This window comes from Ranitomeya imitator, chromosome 1 (assembly GCF_032444005.1).
Source record: "Ranitomeya imitator isolate aRanImi1 chromosome 1, aRanImi1.pri, whole genome shotgun sequence".
NCBI lineage: Eukaryota > Metazoa > Chordata > Amphibia > Anura > Dendrobatidae > Ranitomeya > Ranitomeya imitator.
In genome coordinates this window covers 729,341,799-729,360,991 of record NC_091282.1, presented here as the reverse complement: position 1 = coordinate 729,360,991, position 19,193 = coordinate 729,341,799, and the positions used below count along the sequence as shown (strand labels likewise).

Sequence of the window (19,193 nt, the reverse complement as noted above, 5' to 3'; positions counted from 1 at the left end):
TGGAGTCGGTTTCTAACCGTTTCTGCAAACACATGCACATTTGTGGCCTGCTGGAGGTCATTTTGCAGGGCTCTGGCAATGCTCCTCCTTGCACAAAGGCTGATATAGCGGTCCTGCTGCTGGGTTGTTGCCCTCCTACGGCCCCCTCCACGTCTCCTGGTGTACTGGCCTGTCTCCTGGTAGCACCTCCAGCCTCTGGACACTACGCTGACAGACACCGCAAACCTTCTTGCCACAGCTCGCATTGCTGTGCCATCCTGGATGAGCTGCACTACCTCAGCCACTTGTGTGGGTTGTAGAGTCCGTCTCATGCTATCATGAGTGTGAAAGCACAACCAACATTCAAAAGTAACCAAAACATCAGCCAGAAAGCATTGTTACTAAGATGTGGTCCGTGGTCCCCACCTGCAGAACCACTCCTTTATTGAGGGTGTCTTGATAATTGCCAATAATTTCCATCTGTTGTCTATTCCAATTGCACAACAGCATGTGAAATTGATTGTCAAACAGTGTTGCTTCCTAAGTGGACAGTTTGATTTCACAGAAGTTTGATTTACTTGGAGTTATATTCTGTTGTTCCCTTTAATTTTTTTGAGCAGTATATATATATATATATATATATATATATATATATATATATATATATATATATATATACACACACACACACAGTATGTATACATATATATATATATATTTTCGTGAAAAAAAACACAGGGCAAAACTTGGCTCTTTCCACCAGTCCCATAGACAATGCATTGGGGAGGGGTGAGTGTGTACGCCTCTGCTCAGGCCAAGACAGGGACCTACGCAGAGGGAAGGTAATAAAAACGTACTATTTTGGGGAAATCCCATTCACATTGTCACGCAGGGAATTAATTCTTGATAATGTACCGTTACATACCCAAAATATTATTTGCAGTGCAAATAATGGTAATGCAAAGAATAATGCAAAGTAATAATAATGCAATATATGCTATATGCAATGCAAAGAAAACATCAACCCATCGATTTCATTGGCTGAAGCTAGGAGGGGTTTGGGTTTAAAGGGAACCTGTCACCCCGTTTTTTCAAGAAGAGCTAAAAATAGCGTTAAATAGGGGCAGAGCTGGGCTTTACATTAGTGTATTTTTGAGCCTTTATTTCCCACCTATGCTGCCGAAATACCTTTGTAAAGTCGCCGTTTTGGGCTGTCACTCACGCTGGTCAAGTCATATGGGCGTGGTGACAGCGCTGTTTCTCCCCCAGATCTCCGTTGGTGGCGTAGTGGTGTGCGCATGTCCAAGTGGCGAATCCACTGCGCAGCTTCAAGGAAAATAGTTTGCATCTCGGCTGCAGGAAAATGGCCGCCACGATCTCCATCTGCGCACGCGCGGCATCCCGCGGCCATTTTCCTGAAACCCCGGGAAGCCGAGAAGAACCATCTGCGCACGCGCGACCTCACAAAGATGGCCGTGCCCACTGATAAACGCCTGAATAGCGCAGATCGCGCTATTTTCCTTGAAGCTGCGCAGTGGATTCGCCACTTGGACATGCGCACACCACTACGCCACCAACGGAGATCTGGGGGAGAAACAGCGATGTCACCACGCCCATATGACCTGACCAGCGTGACTGACAGCCCAAAACGGCGACTTTACAAAGGTATTTTGGCAGCATAGGTGGGAATAAAGGCTCCAAAAATACACTAATTTAAAGCACAGCTCTGCCCCTATTTAACGCTATTTTTTAGCTCTTCTTGAAAAAACGGGGTGACAGGTTCCCTTTAAAGGGACACTGTCACCTGAATTTGGAGGGAACAATCTTCAGCCATGGAGGCGGGGTTTGGGGGTTTTTAATTCACCCTTTCCATACCCGCTGGCTGCAATATTGGATTGAAGTTCATTCTCTGTCCTCCATAGTACACGCCTGCGCAAGGTAAGATTGCCTTGCGCAGGCGTATACTACGGAGGACAGAGAATGAACTTCAATCCAATATTGCAGCCAGCATGCAGCCAGCGGGTAAGGAAAGGGTGAATCAAACACCCAAAAACCCCGCCTCCATGGCTGAAGATTGTTCCCTCCAAATTCAGGTGACAGTGTCCCTTTAATTTGCTCTCTCTTTCCTGTCACTTCCGAAAACTTTTCATTCCAGAGAGCCAACAGGAAACTATTACAGCTTTCTGCCTAAGCTCACAGAGAAGGGGCTATGTCACGTGATACAACACCTCGCGATTGCTTGGGGTGGGGCAGAACTAAACGAAAGCGCAATGCATTCTGGGGAAACCAGTTTCCCCGTGCCAGTAATAAAAATGGCGACCAAAGCTTCTCCTTAGAAACGAGCCTACACACAGCGTTCTTGGTTCGCTAACCGGTGTGCGTTTCTTCAGCTGATCCCTCCACACACGAGCGTCTCCCTATTACCCGAATCTAGCAAAGCACAGTAGGCTGCAAGACTACAAGCCCTAGCGTTCGCCAATAACAGTGCATGCTGGATCCTGTAGTTCTCCAGAAGCCTCATGACATAGTTGCGGAAATATCCCCGCTCCCACCTCCTCACCCAGGTCTTCTCCATCCGTCTCCTTCTCTTCAGCGCCGTTTCCTTTCGTGGTCGGAGGTCAGAGGTCAGCAGCTGTGAGCGACACTTCCGGTGCTTGACACGCGTCACTTCCGGTAGCAATGGCAGCTCTCTGATCCCCGCCCGGAGAACGGAGCCTGCCCGGGACTTATTATTGGGGTCTGCACGCACAGCAGAGCATGGCCGCCACAGCCGAGCTGTTCGAGGTGGGTGATCGGCCGACCGGTTGGTGCACGCAGACCAGACGCATCGGCCGCTACTGACACCGGGATATGGGGGGCACAGTGACTATTGGTTGTTATAGCAATGGGGTCCTTCTTAGTGATAGCCCCCCAGAATATTACCTGAGGGGTGCATCCCCCATACTGAGGACCACCAGCCCTACCGGGGCCTGCAAAAAATGGCTCCTCTGGGGCGGGGTCAGAGCCTCTACGGTTGATAGGAAGTGATTTGCTAAATTGGTGCAATCCCTTTAAGGCTATGTGATTGGTTTATTGACAGCTGTCACCATTAAAGGGATTGTCCAGAACTTATCGTTAGGATATGTCATCAAAATGAGATAATTGGGGATCTGACACCCGGCGCTCCCAGCGATCTGTTATTAGCTCCCGTATAGGGCGGATGTAAACCATGTACAGAGCTGGATGGATCTGCTCCTAACGAAGTGAATGGGATCTGAGCTGCAGTTCCCAAAAATGACCACTACACTTTGAGCGGCGCTGTTCCAGCTCTATACACTATTTACATCTGACCGTAATGGGAGCGAATAACTAATTGGTAGGGGGCATCGGGTGTCGGCCCCCCACCGATGTGTGATGCACAATGCAGATAAGTGCGCTGTAAGAACGTCTGCAGTTCATGTAGTAAAATGTGGTGACAGATCCGCGCTCCATTGTCTAGAGAAGAAATGTGATGGCGATCTGCTCTTTCCAGTAGCCGTGTTCAGCTCTGTAATATATCGCACGGGTTGTATGTACCCGGTGACCCTTCAATAGCACGTATGTTACAGAATGTATGTATGTAAAACACCTTAGTGGGCGTCATGGCTCACCTGAGGGGAGAGCACAGACGTGACTGGAATGGCTGAGCTCAGGAAAACCTCTCATCCTGACCATTTAATGGCTCCCATATACTTTACAGGGGTCGGCTGTGTCGCGTGCCTGCACGACGTGGTCCGGCTGTGTCGCGTGCCTGCACGACGTGGTCCGGCTGTGTCGCGTGCCTGCACGACGTGGTCCGGCTGTGTCGCGTGCCTGCACGACGTGGTCCGGCTGTGTCGCGTGCCTGCACGACGTGGTCCGGCTGTGTCGCGTGCCTGCACGACGTGGTCCGGCTGTGTCGCGTGCCTGCACGACGTGGTCCGGCTGTGTCGCGTGCCTGCACGACGTGGTCCGGCTGTGTCGCGTGCCTGCACGACGTGGTCCGGCTGTGTCGCGTGCCTGCACGACGTGGTCCGGCTGTGTCGCGTGCCTGCACGACGTGGTCCGGCTGTGTCGCGTGCCTGCACGACGTGGTCCGGCTGTGTCGCGTGCCTGCACGACGTGGTCCGGCTGTGTCGCGTGCCTGCACGACGTGGTCCGGCTGTGTCGCGTGCCTGCACGACGTGGTCCGGCTGTGTCGCGTGCCTGCACGACGTGGTCCGGCTGTGTCGCGTGCCTGCACGACGTGGTCCGGCTGTGTCGCGTGCCTGCACGACGTGGTCCGGCTGTGTCGCGTGCCTGCACGACGTGGTCCGGCTGTGTCGCGTGCCTGCACGACGTGGTCCGGCTGTGTCGCGTGCCTGCACGACGTGGTCCGGCTGTGTCGCGTGCCTGCACGACGTGGTCCGGCTGTGTCGCGTGCCTGCACGACGTGGTCCGGCTGTGTCGCGTGCCTGCACGACGTGGTCCGGCTGTGTCGCGTGCCTGCACGACGTGGTCCGGCTGTGTCGCGTGCCTGCACGACGTGGTCCGGCTGTGTCGCGTGCCTGCACGACGTGGTCCGGCTGTGTCGCGTGCCTGCACGACGTGGTCCGGCTGTGTCGCGTGCCTGCACGACGTGGTCCGGCTGTGTCGCGTGCCTGCACGACGTGGTCCGGCTGTGTCGCGTGCCTGCACGACGTGGTCCGGCTGTGTCGCGTGCCTGCACGACGTGGTCCGGCTGTGTCGCGTGCCTGCACGACGTGGTCCGGCTGTGTCGCGTGCCTGCACGACGTGGTCCGGCTGTGTCGCGTGCCTGCACGACGTGGTCCGGCTGTGTCGCGTGCCTGCACGACGTGGTCCGGCTGTGTCGCGTGCCTGCACGACGTGGTCCGGCTGTGTCGCGTGCCTGCACGACGTGGTCCGGCTGTGTCGCGTGCCTGCACGACGTGGTCCGGCTGTGTCGCGTGCCTGCACGACGTGGTCCGGCTGTGTCGCGTGCCTGCACGACGTGGTCCGGCTGTGTCGCGTGCCTGCACGACGTGGTCCGGCTGTGTCGCGTGCCTGCACGACGTGGTCCGGCTGTGTCGCGTGCCTGCACGACGTGGTCCGGCTGTGTCGCGTGCCTGCACGACGTGGTCCGGCTGTGTCGCGTGCCTGCACGACGTGGTCCGGCTGTGTCGCGTGCCTGCACGACGTGGTCCGGCTGTGTCGCGTGCCTGCACGACGTGGTCCGGCTGTGTCGCGTGCCTGCACGACGTGGTCCGGCTGTGTCGCGTGCCTGCACGACGTGGTCCGGCTGTGTCGCGTGCCTGCACGACGTGGTCCGGCTGTGTCGCGTGCCTGCACGACGTGGTCCGGCTGTGTCGCGTGCCTGCACGACGTGGTCCGGCTGTGTCGCGTGCCTGCACGACGTGGTCCGGCTGTGTCGCGTGCCTGCACGACGTGGTCCGGCTGTGTCGCGTGCCTGCACGACGTGGTCCGGCTGTGTCGCGTGCCTGCACGACGTGGTCCGGCTGTGTCGCGTGCCTGCACGACGTGGTCCGGCTGTGTCGCGTGCCTGCACGACGTGGTCCGGCTGTGTCGCGTGCCTGCACGACGTGGTCCGGCTGTGTCGCGTGCCTGCACGACGTGGTCCGGCTGTGTCGCGTGCCTGCACGACGTGGTCCGGCTGTGTCGCGTGCCTGCACGACGTGGTCCGGCTGTGTCGCGTGCCTGCACGACGTGGTCCGGCTGTGTCGCGTGCCTGCACGACGTGGTCCGGCTGTGTCGCGTGCCTGCACGACGTGGTCCGGCTGTGTCGCGTGCCTGCACGACGTGGTCCGGCTGTGTCGCGTGCCTGCACGACGTGGTCCGGCTGTGTCGCGTGCCTGCACGACGTGGTCCGGCTGTGTCGCGTGCCTGCACGACGTGGTCCGGCTGTGTCGCGTGCCTGCACGACGTGGTCCGGCTGTGTCGCGTGCCTGCACGACGTGGTCCGGCTGTGTCGCGTGCCTGCACGACGTGGTCCGGCTGTGTCGCGTGCCTGCACGACGTGGTCCGGCTGTGTCGCGTGCCTGCACGACGTGGTCCGGCTGTGTCGCGTGCCTGCACGACGTGGTCCGGCTGGGTCGCGTGCCTGCACGACGTGGTCCGGCTGTGTCGCGTGCCTGCACGACGTGGTCCGGCTGGGTCGCGTGCCTGCACGACGTGGTCCGGCTGGGTCGCGTGCCTGCACGACGTGGTCCGGCTGGGTCGCGTGCCTGCACGACGTGGTCCGGCTGGGTCGCGTGCCTGCACGACGTGGTCCGGCTGGGTCGCGTGCCTGCACGACGTGGTCCGGCTGGGTCGCGTGCCTGCACGACGTGGTCCGGCTGGGTCGCGTGCCTGCACGACGTGGTCCGGCTGGGTCGCGTGCCTGCACGACGTGGTCCGGCTGGGTCGCGTGCCTGCACGACGTGGTCCGGCTGGGTCGCGTGCCTGCACGACGTGGTCCGGCTGGGTCGCGTGCCTGCACGACGTGGTCCGGCTGGGTCGCGTGCCTGCACGACGTGGTCCGGCTGGGTCGCGTGCCTGCACGACGTGGTCCGGCTGGGTCGCGTGCCTGCACGACGTGGTCCGGCTGGGTCGCGTGCCTGCACGACGTGGTCCGGCTGGGTCGCGTGCCTGCACGACGTGGTCCGGCTGGGTCGCGTGCCTGCACGACGTGGTCCGGCTGGGTCGCGTGCCTGCACGACGTGGTCCGGCTGGGTCGCGTGCCTGCACGACGTGGTCCGGCTGGGTCGCGTGCCTGCACGACGTGGTCCGGCTGGGTCGCGTGCCTGCACGACGTGGTCCGGCTGGGTCGCGTGCCTGCACGACGTGGTCCGGCTGGGTCGCGTGCCTGCACGACGTGGTCCGGCTGGGTCGCGTGCCTGCACGACGTGGTCCGGCTGGGTCGCGTGCCTGCACGACGTGGTCCGGCTGGGTCGCGTGCCTGCACGACGTGGTCCGGCTGGGTCGCGTGCCTGCACGACGTGGTCCGGCTGGGTCGCGTGCCTGCACGACGTGGTCCGGCTGGGTCGCGTGCCTGCACGACGTGGTCCGGCTGGGTCGCGTGCCTGCACGACGTGGTCCGGCTGGGTCGCGTGCCTGCACGACGTGGTCCGGCTGGGTCGCGTGCCTGCACGACGTGGTCCGGCTGGGTCGCGTGCCTGCACGACGTGGTCCGGCTGCGTCGCGTGCCTGCACGACGTGGTCCGGCTGCGTCGCGTGCCTGCACGACGTGGTCCGGCTGCGTCGCGTGCCTGCACGACGTGGTCCGGCTGCGTCGCGTGCCTGCACAACGGGGTCCAGCTGTGTCGTACAGCCAGCACTGATTCTAAGAGCAATTACCAAAGCTAGCTGCAATCTCTGCTGTTTAACCACTTTAAAGCTGCTTATATTTAAGTGTTTTGATCCCAGTGGTGTTTCCTTTCGGACACCCATCTCTTTTTTAGCGTTGTGATCACAAGGTGCAGATTGGTTGCCATGGCAGATGTGGGCCTGCCATAGGTCTATTAGACGACCATCTTGGTGCTCCTCTGAAACCCAGCCACAGGTTTGACTTCATAGGAGACTTTTGACTATAAACAGCATTGCAGTATGCGGAAGAAGTGATCGCAGGTTTAAGGGGTTATTCCTATCCCAATATGTAGTAGGTGTAATAATTATAGCAGATATTGCCAATTAGAAATCTATATATATAATTGTCTAAGGGGTACTTCCATCTGTTTGTCTGTAACTTCCGTCTGTCTGGTCGCGGCCAATCAGCCACCCGGGATTTCCGCGACAATCAGCGACAGGCACAGTCCGGCCGCAAATTGGCCTCTCCCTACTCCTCTCCAGTCAGTGCCCCCTTCATACTCCCATCCAGTCAGCGCCCACATAGGGTTTTAGCAGTTCGTTAACACTGCCATTAACCCTGTGTGACCAACTTTTTACTATTGATGCTGCTTATGCAGCATCAATAGTAAAAACATATCATGTAAAAAATAATTGTAATAAAAAAAATCATATTCTCACCTTCCGGCGTCCACGGCAGCCTGTCCCGCTCCTCGCGACGCATCGGTCCCAAGAATGCATTGCGGCAATGACCCCAGATGACGTAGCGGTCTCGCGAGACCGCTGCATCATCACGGGTTATTGCCGCAAAGCATCACTGGGAACGGAGCGTCGCGAGGAGCATCGATAAAGGCCTGGGCTGGATCCGGGGGCCGCCGGAAGGTGAGTATATAACTATTTTTTATTTTAATTGTTTTTTTTACAGGGATATGGTGCTTACATTGCTATATACTGCGTTGGCTGTGTTATATACTGCGTGGGCTGTGTTGTATACTGCGTGGGCTGTGTTATATACTGCGTGGGCTGTGTTGTATACTGCGTGGGCTGTGTTATATACTGCGTGGGCTGTGTTATATACTGCGTGGGCTGTGTTATATACTGCGTGGGCTGTGTTATATACTGCGTGGGCTGTGTTATATACTGCGTGGGCTGTGTTATATACTGCGTGGGCTGTGTTATATACTGCGTGGGCTGTGTTATATGCTGCGTGGGCTGTGTTATATGCTGCGTGGGCTGTGTTATATGCTGCGTGGGCTGTGTTATATGCTGTGTTATATGCTGCGTGGGCTGTGTTATATGCTGCGTGGGCTGTGTTATATGCTGCGTGGGCTGTTATATGCTGCGTGGGCTGTGCAATATACTACGTGGAAATCTTCATAAATAAACTACATACATATTCTAGAATACCCGATGCGTAAGAATCGGGCCACCATCTAGTGTAGTATAGTTCTCCTAATAACCTATGTTGTTTACCCTATGTGCAGGGCGTAGCAGTTGCTTAGGTATCCGTGGTTACAACCTTTCATATAGTGACATTTAGTTATGTTAGTGATTGTAACCATGACTATCTAAACTACTGCACGTGGGGCAAGCGGCATAGCAAATCAGAAAAACTGTACTACATTTGTAATTGGAGTATAGATTGGCTTTAGAGTGATAAAAACAATGTTGTCAGGAAAGGTTACGTAGCAGTTAGTTTTTCTCTTTATAGTCCGTTTTTGCGTTGAAAGCTGAATTCCCACCTGCAGACCTGGGCCTGAGCATTTTCCTGGCATCCCCTGCCTCATGCGTGCGTTTCAGAGGGACATTTCCTGCTCTTTTAAGGACAATACGAGGAAATAAATCGTCAGGGCCTGTTTTGCAGTTGGAATCTCTTCTCCACTACTAAGAAATTTATGATCTGCTATAGTAAGGCCCTTTACAGAAAATACCAGGAAATTGCTTAAAGTGGTTTTCCCATCTCATATTTGCAAATACCTCCGATTAGAAATGTAGTCTAGTACTTCTGATTTGCTATGTCGCTTACCCCATGTGCAGTGCATTTCGTAGCTTAAGTACAGTATCCATGGTTACCACCACAATCCACTAACTGTCACTATGAGTGGTTGTAACCATGGATACCTACCGTAAGCTACTGCAATGTGGTAAGCAACATTGCGAATCAAAAGAACTATTTTTACATTGCTAAGTGTAAGTATTAGCTATTATTTTTTATTATTATTATTATTACTACTACACCTACTGCATGTTGAGATGGGAATATCTTTTTAAGTAACAACTCCCTGCCTCCTAATTGCGGCAATGCTCTAGTAACAGTGACAGAAGTGGCAGTACCATCCCTGTAGCATCTCCTCTACTCTCCTCCCAGCTGAAAGTAGCATTTCTGTTAATGGGATATTAAGGCATGGTATTTAAAGGGGTTGTCCAGGACTTCGATATCCTTAGGGAATCCCACCTATCAGCTGGGGGGCTGGAAGTAATCATTGTACAGGGCCAGAACAGCGCTGCTCCGTATAGTCGCCGTTCTCAGGGACTGCCCCACAGGTCTCATTGAAGTGAATAGGAGCTGCAGCAGAGAGATCCCAAAAGATGCATGGAACCTGTTAAGAGCGGTGCGCACTTCACTCCAGCGGACAAGAGTTTGAGATTTATGAATGACCCCAGTGTTGAAGGGTTACGCCCCCCTTTCCCCCTGATATTCCACAGGCCCAAGCAGTAACTCTAGTTCAGGTCACGGTGTATATCATGTATACAGGTAATAAGCATTAGTTAGGCATTTCACCTTCCCAAATATTGCATCTAAATGTTAGTATAGTGAGTGTGCCAGGAGGGAGATGCAGCTACAAGGAGACCCGAGTATCAGACATGGAGGGAAGACGGGGCCTTCTGTTTCGTAGTTGATCTCCACACAATGAGCTTCTGGGTCCTTTTTTCTTTTTTACACAGGAGCCGTTCGTTGCTGATGAATACATTGAGCGACTTGCATGGAGAACCCCCGGAGGAGGATCCAGAGGAGGAGCAGAAACCTTTGACCCTAAAAGGTACGGAGTTTTATTTGGGGTCACTGAATGGCACCTTAAATGTTTTACTTCTCATGGTCGTAGCTGGAAATTGCAGCTCCCCATGGCATGCTCCTGTATAGGTTCCCACTACCCTTTAAAGGGTTTGGCCACTACCCGGACAACCCCCTCTCAACCACCAAAATAAAATAACATCTATACTCCCCTCCTGTGCCGGCGCCATTCCAGCCCTGCAGCCAATCAGCGGCTGCTACCTCTCGCTGACATCCGGAAGAAGTGAGAGCCGCTGCTGCTCAGTCAGCTCCCTACGGCCGATTTCACACCTCCCTTTTTTTTATCTTTTTCATGAGTGAAGATCATTACAGGTTTTCTTTCAGGCTGCTGGTCCCATTTTTGGTCTGCGAGTCAGTTTTTACAATCCTTGTTGCATCCATTTTCCGGTATGAAGAAAAACATTTCTTACCTTCTCCTTCCTATTAAGCCATCTTTTTTTATTGTCTTGCATTAATGAGTGAGTCAGACAGGCATTCACTTACCTGTTCCTGCTCCTGTCTTCTCTGGTTTTCAGGGCAATGCACGCTGGCACTGATGCCAGCCCTGGTAGTGTGCCAGGCCCTGAATCGCCGATGGTCTCTGAGGCTTGGCCACAATTGTGACCTGTGTACCCCTGTCTAAAGTGGTTATGACTGTCTCCCTGAATAACTGGTCATCCGGTCTCTTAAAATTGACCGCCTGTTTCTAGCATAGGCCATCAATATTAAATTGGAGGGGGTCTGACTGATGAAGGGACCATGGTGCTCATACGATCGTCGCAGACTTTTCACATGGGCTTGCAGACTAGTTGCAGGTATTGCAATTCCCAATCTAATAATCTTGGCCTATAGACCATCAATCTGAAAAGGCTGGGGTACTCCTTTTAAAGGGGTTGTCCAGGACTTTACCATTGATAGCCTATTCTTTGAATAGGTCATTAAAGTCTGATCTGTAATTGTGCAGCACTCGGCAGCTCTGCCGATCAACTTGTCCTGGTCCTGGCCGGGACTGCTCAGTTACGGAGCTGCACAGCGCCATCAGCAGAATAGTTGCTGATGCCGGTATTGCACATCTGCCCCTTATTGGTTTGAGTGGGGGGGTGGAAGTGCCATATTTGGCCACCGTATAGCTTGATGTGCTTTGAGCTACTTTTAGCTTTAAACTGCTGTTGCTAAATTATCTGATCCTATATTTTCCATTCGCCACGACAGCACCCACGAGAGGGGATCCGCCCCTAGGAACAGGACACCTACAGAGAGATAAAAGGGGCGGCCCCCCTCGCTCCTCAGTTGGTTTCCTGTTCCTAGATGGGAACCCACAGAGAAGACTCTCAGTGGTATGAAGAGGAAGAACTCGCCTGGATGCCGCCTGTCTGTCTCTGCTGAGCGACAGGGGCTCCAGAGCGGGTAGACCGAGTCGGGGGTTCCTGCTGGCTCCCCCCTCATCTGCGGCGGCCTAGATGAAAATGACGATCTGTGTTTCAGGTTATTGGAGCAATTTGTCAACCATATCGAAGAGCTGAAGATCATGGATGAACGGATCCAAAGAAAAGTGGAGAAATTAGAACATCAGTGCCAGAAAGAAGCAAAAGAGTTTGCCAGGAAAGTCCAGGAACTTCAGAAAAGCAACCAGGTGGGTGACCAAATAATGACAATGATTCACCCATCAGCGCCGGTAACATTGCGGTATAGCATCCACTCACGGGTCACTGGGGGAACTTTACTCTTGGCAAAAACTGATTGGATTGTTTCTTTTTTTTTTTTCTTTTTAATGTAACTTGTAAATATTTGGTGTATTTTTGCCTAAGGCTCCTTTCACACTTCCGTCTTCCAAATCTGCACAGGATCCGTCAAGACGTTGAAATGACGGATCCTGTGCAGATTGTGGAAAACGTGTGCACTGGGCCTGTCTTTCTGACGGACCCGTCAAGGCTATGTGCACCTGTTGTGTATGCGTCTTCGCAGCGGTTTTCCGCTGCGAAAACGCATACACAACACAAACCAGGTTAATAAAAAATCGCAGTATTCTCACCTACTTGCGTTCCCGCGCAGAGATTCTCCTGGCAGCTAGCGTTCCTAGTAATACATTGCGAAATCTCGCGAGAAGTCATGGTCTCTAGAGACTGCGACTTCTCGCGAGATTTCACAATGTATTACTAGGAAGTAACGCTAGCTGCTGGGAGCATCGGTGACGCTGCGCGGGATCGCCGGTAGGTGAGAATATTGCGATTTTTATTTTTTTAAATTATTTTTAACATATCTTGTTACTATTGAAGCTGCATAGGCAGCATCTATAGTAAAAAGAGAAAGAGAGTGAGAGAGAATTTTCCTGACAGGAAATTCTTCCGCGCATGCTCAGTTTGAAAAGACGGGACCCGTCGCTGGATTCCTGCTTTTCACAGGCAGTCACGCATCCTGCGCCCATAGGCTTCCATTGTAGCCAGCGTCGCTGACCGATTTTCCGACGTGTAGAAAAAAACGTTCCTCTGAACGTTTCCTCTGCCCGACGGACCGTTTTTTTAATGCAGGATCCAGTGAAAGACGGATGAAACGGATGGATATCCGTCACAATCCGTCGCTAATACAAGTCTATGGGAAAATGCAGGATCCTGCATTCTCAAATCGACGGATTGCGACGGGAGCTGAAAGACGGAAGTGTGAAAGAGGCCTGATTTGAAAATGTGAGGTCCATATTATAGTCTGAAATAAGTGTGGGGGGGGGGGGGGGGGGGAGAGGCTGTGTCGCCCCGGTGGGAGTGCGGCGATTCTGCAGGCTCAGGGCTGGGAAAAGGGGGTGTCCCAACGTTGTGAGGCATGAGCCATTGATCTCCCGCCGGTGGGCTTCAGAAAAAATGTTGGCAGAGCCAAGAGCGGAGTACTTTCTGCACGCATTGATCTCTCGAGGGTGGGCTTCAGGATAATGGCACCTGAGGTGGCGCATGTGCAGAGTGAGACCTCGGCTCGTCCTTGAGCAAAGATCTAAATCTGCACATGCACAGTCACCGGTGCCATTTTCCTGTAGATCACCGCCAAGAGATTAGTAGCTCCTGCCTTACAGGCGCAGGGCTATCTTCTACCACTGGCATCATTAATAAATCACAGTTCTCTAATAGGAGCCAAACATGGCCGCGCAGCTCACAATCTGACTGTTCATGGGACATCTGATCCTTCTATTTGTATCGGTCACTGCCCTTTCTTAAAGGGGTTATTCAGCTTTTTGAAATTGATGGCTTATTCCTAGATTAAGTCAGTAATATTTGATTAGTGGGGGGTCTGATTATCGGCCCCCTTCCGATAAGTTTTGATAGCCTGACGCTCTCGTGCCAGTGCCGCAGCCTTTTTAATGTTACCGCTGCTCATAGTCTCCTTCATACTTGCCTCTGCCTTTTTTTTTTTTTAAGAGAATGTGCAAGATTTGCAGTGTTGCTCTACTGAAGTGAATAGGCCAATGCCGTAATACTTTACAGCACCGCTGTAAAAAGTCCATAGCAGCCTATAAGCTTCTGTACACATTCGACAGTCTGCGGCACTCGCATGAGCGTTGCTGCTTCATTAAACTAATTGTAGGGTATGCTGATAGTCAATTATTATTTTTGCTTTTTCATTTTTTTTCTTTTTTTTAAGTGCGTTTTTTTGTGTAGACAGCTGTCATTTTTAATCGATGCCATTGATCTTTTTCAATTTTTATTGCATTTTTGGAAATATTGCTGTGACCGAAAAAGTGCCGATTCTTGCATTTGAATTCTTTATCTTACGAGTTTAATTTTATATTTTGATAGATTGGACACAATACCAAATGTTTTTGTTTAGTTTTTTCAATCTCTTTTACATTTATTTCCAATTAAAAAAATAAACATTTGTTTATTCTTAAAATACTTTTTTTCTTAAAATTTCTTTTTACTTTTTTCTTTATTTCTAAGTTTCCCTTTGCGGATTTGAACCTGTGATCATTCAGTCACTTCAAATTTATACCTGCGATACATCAGCATTGCAGTATGTAGTAAAATTACTGGTCTCTTATGAAGCCCAGTCACAGGCTGAGCTTTATAGGAACCCCAGGTTGGCTGGTATGGCAGACCATCAGCACCCTGAAATCACGGGTGGGTGTCTGCATGATTTCTTAAACGGAACTGCGATATTTAAATTCCGATGTCGGAAAGTAACAGCAGCATCAAAATCAGTAAAAGGGCTGTCCAGACTTGAGGCTTAAATCTGCAGTTACTCTATGCGACTGCAGACTTGTTAATCCTCGCAGTGTGCACTGTCAGGATTTTCAGTTAGCCACAATTATGCGCATGCTTCCTGCCACCTTACGACCAGACGTGTCTGGCTTGCTCAACTCCCTTGATTTGAGTGTGGCCACGCACTTCTAGTTGGCACATGAACACGTGTATTTAAAGCAGATACTTGTGGTCGGCGTTCCTGGTGTCGGCGCTGGAGAATCCTTGCAGCATGAACACTGATTCACAAGTCTGCAATCCCATAGAGTGTCTGCAGACTTGAGCCCCAGGCCTGGACAATCCCTCGTAAAAAGTGATCAGAGGTAGCTCCTGTCACTCCAGACAGCATGAGCAATCCTGCATATGTGCTTAATAAAAAGAGATGTGGGTTATTCAGGCCTCTGCTCCTTCTTCCCGTTCAGATTGCTTTCCAGCATTTCCAGGAGCTCGACGAGCATATCAGCTACGTGGCTACGAAGGTGTGCCATCTTGGCGACCAGCTGGAGGGGGTGAACACGCCACGTCAGCGAGCTGTGGAGGCCCAAAAACTGATGACCTATTTTAATGAGTTTCTGGATGGAAATCTGCAGTCTGATGTGTTTAACAACTCTGAAAAGGTAAGGGCCGCCAGCCGGGCGTGAAGTGATTGCAAGCGACAGGCAGCGTCGCCCTAATTGCTTGGACTTGTGCTGGTCACACTTCCAGCCGCCGAGAGACGGACTCGTTAAAGTTTAATTGTTCACAAGTGCGCGTTTACTGTATTATCCCGCCGAGCGCTTCCACATTTATTTATACTGGGAAAACGCGGTTAACTGGTGGTTTTTCTGTTCCATTTTCTGCCCAGCTGCTTGTATGTTTAATTCAACAAACACATCGGCTTTTTATTTCTGCCTTTCTAGCCGGTTCACAGAAGTGCACTAAAAACAGCCGGTGAACGCGGTAATTATCTATCTGCATCTAGATACCAATTATAAAACTAATACAAAGGTCACAAAGGGTGGTCTAATAAACAAAATCCACTTATAAATGGGTACAAGGGAAGCTGACCCGTATTATTCCCCGTAGAGAAAATGTACCGTGATGTGGCCACCATGTAAAAAAATGGCTGACCATGTAATGCATGGCGGATCGGGCCCACCGGGCTGGCGGCGGCGCTCCTCTTACAAAGCGACTGTCCATTCTGGCTCATAAAAGAAGCTGCTCTCTATCACATGCCCTGATAAGGCATAAGAATAAATATTGCCTTTATGGAACAACCGTTTTAAAAAGGAAATCATTGGAAGGGTCTTTCATGATGGTAATTAAAGGGGTTATCCATTGCCGCTCACTTCTTCATTGGGAGCGGTCCAATCCGGGCACCCCCCCTTTTTTTTTTTCTCCCCTTCTTTTCCACACTGGGGTCTCATATGTAAGGTTAAGTAAAGGGTCAGAAAACGCCTTTAAATACTACTACAGCAGCTCTACATCTATTTGCAGTTTTCACTTGGATTGTGGGGATATCCTATAATTTTGTATATTTTTGCAGATAAAGGAGGCTGCTGATATCATTCAGAAGTTGCACCTAATTGCTCAAGAACTACCGTTTGATAGGCAAGTCTCTTGTATGACCAGAGTCAGTATGCTGGGCACAAATGTACTGATGCCAATTAGTGATGAGTGAACGTGCTGGGATAAGGTGTTATCTGAGCATGCTCGTGTGCTAAGCGATTGACTCTGTGTGCTCGAATACTACCGTATTTTTCGGACTATAAGACGCACCGGACTATAAGGCGCACCCAGGTTTTAGAGGTGGAAAATAGGGGAAAAAAATATTTGAAGCAAAAAATGTGGTAAAATATTTAATAACATAAATAACATACTATTATATGTGGTGTTATTATATATAATAGTATGTTATGTTGGAAGCTGCGGGACCAGTGTGGTGTCTGTGAAGTACTATATGAAGATGCTGAAGGGTGAGTACAAGAATGGGGGCACAGGGCTTATATTTAAAGCACCACTCCAGCACTGCAAAATAACACTGGAGTGCTGCTTTAAAATCCCATGGGAGAACTATAACTCCCAGCATGTCCTGCAGATCCTATGACATACTGGGAGTTATAGTTCACCAAAGGAGTGGCAGAGTGCTTTATTGTGTTTTGTAAAGACTAACCTCTTAAATGTGGCAGCCAGCCACACTGTGGTGAGGTAAAAGCATCCCATGACTGCACACAGTGCCTTCCCTCGTTTCCTTTCCACAGCACAGGTTATGAGGAAGCTGCAGATTCTAGTGGAGAGCCTGAAGGACCTGTGATGATGTCAAGAAGAGGGAGGGCTCTGAGCTGCCATGTGATGCTCCAGCCCGCCCACTCCTGACATCAAACAGGTCCTGTTTGTGCACAGCACTTGGCGTCCAGCCCAGGCATGGCAGGCAGGTATGCAGCGATCTCCTCCTCCCCCGGACACACAGACCTCCCCAGCTGCTGCAGGAATCAGCGCTGGAGAAGCCATGTGTGTCCCTGCTTAAGTGCAGTATTCATTTGCTGCTCCTGGCTCACCACTCAGCTGATAGGTGGGCGGGGAGCCGCTAATGAATATTCACTGCACTTAATCATCCGGACCACATGGTTTCCCCAGCCTGATTCTGGGCAGCGGGGACATCCTGAAGTGGCATAACAGTGCGATCCCAATCACTGCCGCCCCCCTCCCCACATGCTACATTCGTACCATAAGATGCACCCACACTTTCATCCCAAATTTGGAGGAAAAAAAGTGCGTGTTATGGTCGGAAAAATACGGTATGTTAGGGTCCTCACAGCTGCAGGTCTCACGGCTGTTGGACAGCTGCAACACATGGAGGGATTACCTGTTTTTAGACAATCCCCTCATGTGTTACAGCTGGCGGACAGCTGTGATACATGCAGGCGCGGAACATATTTTTCGATTAGCACCCGAGCATATTTTCTTAACACTAATGCCAATCCATGGCTCGCCCATTCTCCTGGCAGCTCTATCTGATATTTGGGTTAATGAAAGGGGTAATGACTTGTATGTTCTGGTTTAATCTAACCTCCATTGTTAGAAGGCCTATTTTATTCCTCAAGAGCAGCAGTCTTTAGGTTCTTCAGCAGATTGAACATATCAGACAGAGACATTGATGACTAATTCAACTCTCAGTGAAATGTAAGGGTGATGGTAGCCACGCTGTTGTCAATCAATAGTACTCGGATGAGATGAAATCCTATATTGAACTGTCTGTGTGTTTCGGGTCAAATCAATGACAACTTAACTATTTAACCTTTCCAAGTAGATCACATTCTCTACAGGATGTAGCGAGGTTTTGTAGAAAAGTTAAAAAAAAATCAGTTAAAGGGCATCGATGTCCAGCCTTAAGCACCACTATATGTGACTGAAAACGTGAATCCTCACATTTCTCGCTGTGAGGTTTCCCTGGGAGTGAAAGGTGCGTGACTGAAAGTATGTGATTTGCATACATGCGATCACATGCCTACTAGACTTTGCGGCTTTGCTTAATGCAAGTGTATTGAGCGAGTTTGGACACAGACTAGTCTGAATGTGGCTGGAAGAATGCAAATCGCATATTTGCGATCACCTGAACGCCTGCTTAGACACGGCCACCAGAGAATCCTCCAGCGTCCAGTGTGCACGATGTGAAGATTCACAAGTCTGCAGTCACATAGAGAGACTGAAGACTCGGAGCCTAAGGCTGGACAACCCCTTTAAGGTGCCCCTACATCTTGGATAACTGTCTGTCGAAACCTTTCTTGGCTGACTAATTTTCCTGACTCCCCCCATTCACATGAGAGCTCTGCTTGACCTGACCGTAGCTTATGTGGATAGCTGGGGGTACGAGCAATCAGCCTCGCCACCCCCAATGTTTAGTATGCATGGGGATAACTTATAATTTGGGTAATAGCCCTTTTAAAGGGAGTTTGTCAGGTTTTTGCTATGCAATCCGAGAGCAACATGATGTAGGAGCTGAGACACCTAGTCCAGCAATATATCACTTATTAGGCTATGTGCTGTAGTCTCAATGCAATCACTGTTTTATCAGCAGGAGATTATTACTACAGGGCTAGGTGTATTGTGCCAGGTGGTCCAGCAAATCTCTGTAACCCCACCCCCACCACTGATTGGCAACTTGCTGACACTGTGCAGGAAGCTGCCAATCAGTGGTGTGGGCGGGGTTATACACAGCTCAGTATTCTGATACATCTACAACAGAGATTCTATCTATTGCGCCAAGCAGTCCAGTAAGGGACACCTCACTGGAATCGGGGTCTCCGCCTCTACATCATACTGTCCTCAGATTACATAGCAAAATCCTGGAGATAGATACCCTTTAACTGTTTGACATTTCTCTTTTTTTTTTCAGATTTGCTGAGGTGAAATCTAAAATTGCCAGTGAGTATGAGCGCTGTCTGTGCTTCGACGTTCTTTTCTCTAGATTGCGGCCTTTGTGAATTAACCCTTGCGTGTGGCTTCTTCCAGGTAAATACCATGATCTAGAACACCAATTGATTCAGGAGTTTACGAGTGCGCAGCGAAGAGGGGAGATATCTCGTATGAGGGAGGTGGCTGCTGTACTGCTTCATTTCAAGGTATTGGGGGCTGCTGTGCAATAT

General features: G+C 51.2%; 2 protein-coding genes across 7 annotated transcripts in view; one reads left to right on the top strand and one right to left on the bottom strand.

Moving 5' to 3' along the window:
* The window catches only part of AP5M1 (adaptor related protein complex 5 subunit mu 1), a 28,598-nt gene extending 25,958 nt beyond the window's left edge, over positions 1-2,640 (bottom strand). For 2 of the 6 annotated variants that reach the window (XM_069733035.1, XM_069733069.1), the window contains exon 1: positions 2,540-2,640. The gene's annotated coding sequence lies outside the window, so the exon portion shown is untranslated. Of the gene's footprint in view, positions 1-2,531 lie in introns of all 6 variants that reach the window. The other 4 variants (XM_069733053.1, XM_069733076.1, XM_069733044.1 and 1 more) reach the window with 3 other exon arrangements.
* EXOC5 (exocyst complex component 5) overlaps positions 2,636-19,193 on the top strand; it is a 41,013-nt gene continuing 24,455 nt past the window's right edge. The window contains exons 1-7 of the mRNA XM_069733021.1: positions 2,636-2,763; positions 10,243-10,337; positions 11,834-11,981; positions 14,991-15,185; positions 16,094-16,158; positions 18,944-18,972; positions 19,060-19,169. Coding sequence (XP_069589122.1) covers positions 2,737-2,763; positions 10,243-10,337; positions 11,834-11,981; positions 14,991-15,185; positions 16,094-16,158; positions 18,944-18,972; positions 19,060-19,169 — 669 coding nt within the window. The 5' untranslated portion in view covers positions 2,636-2,736. The remainder of the gene's footprint in view (positions 2,764-10,242; positions 10,338-11,833; positions 11,982-14,990; positions 15,186-16,093; positions 16,159-18,943; positions 18,973-19,059; positions 19,170-19,193) is intronic.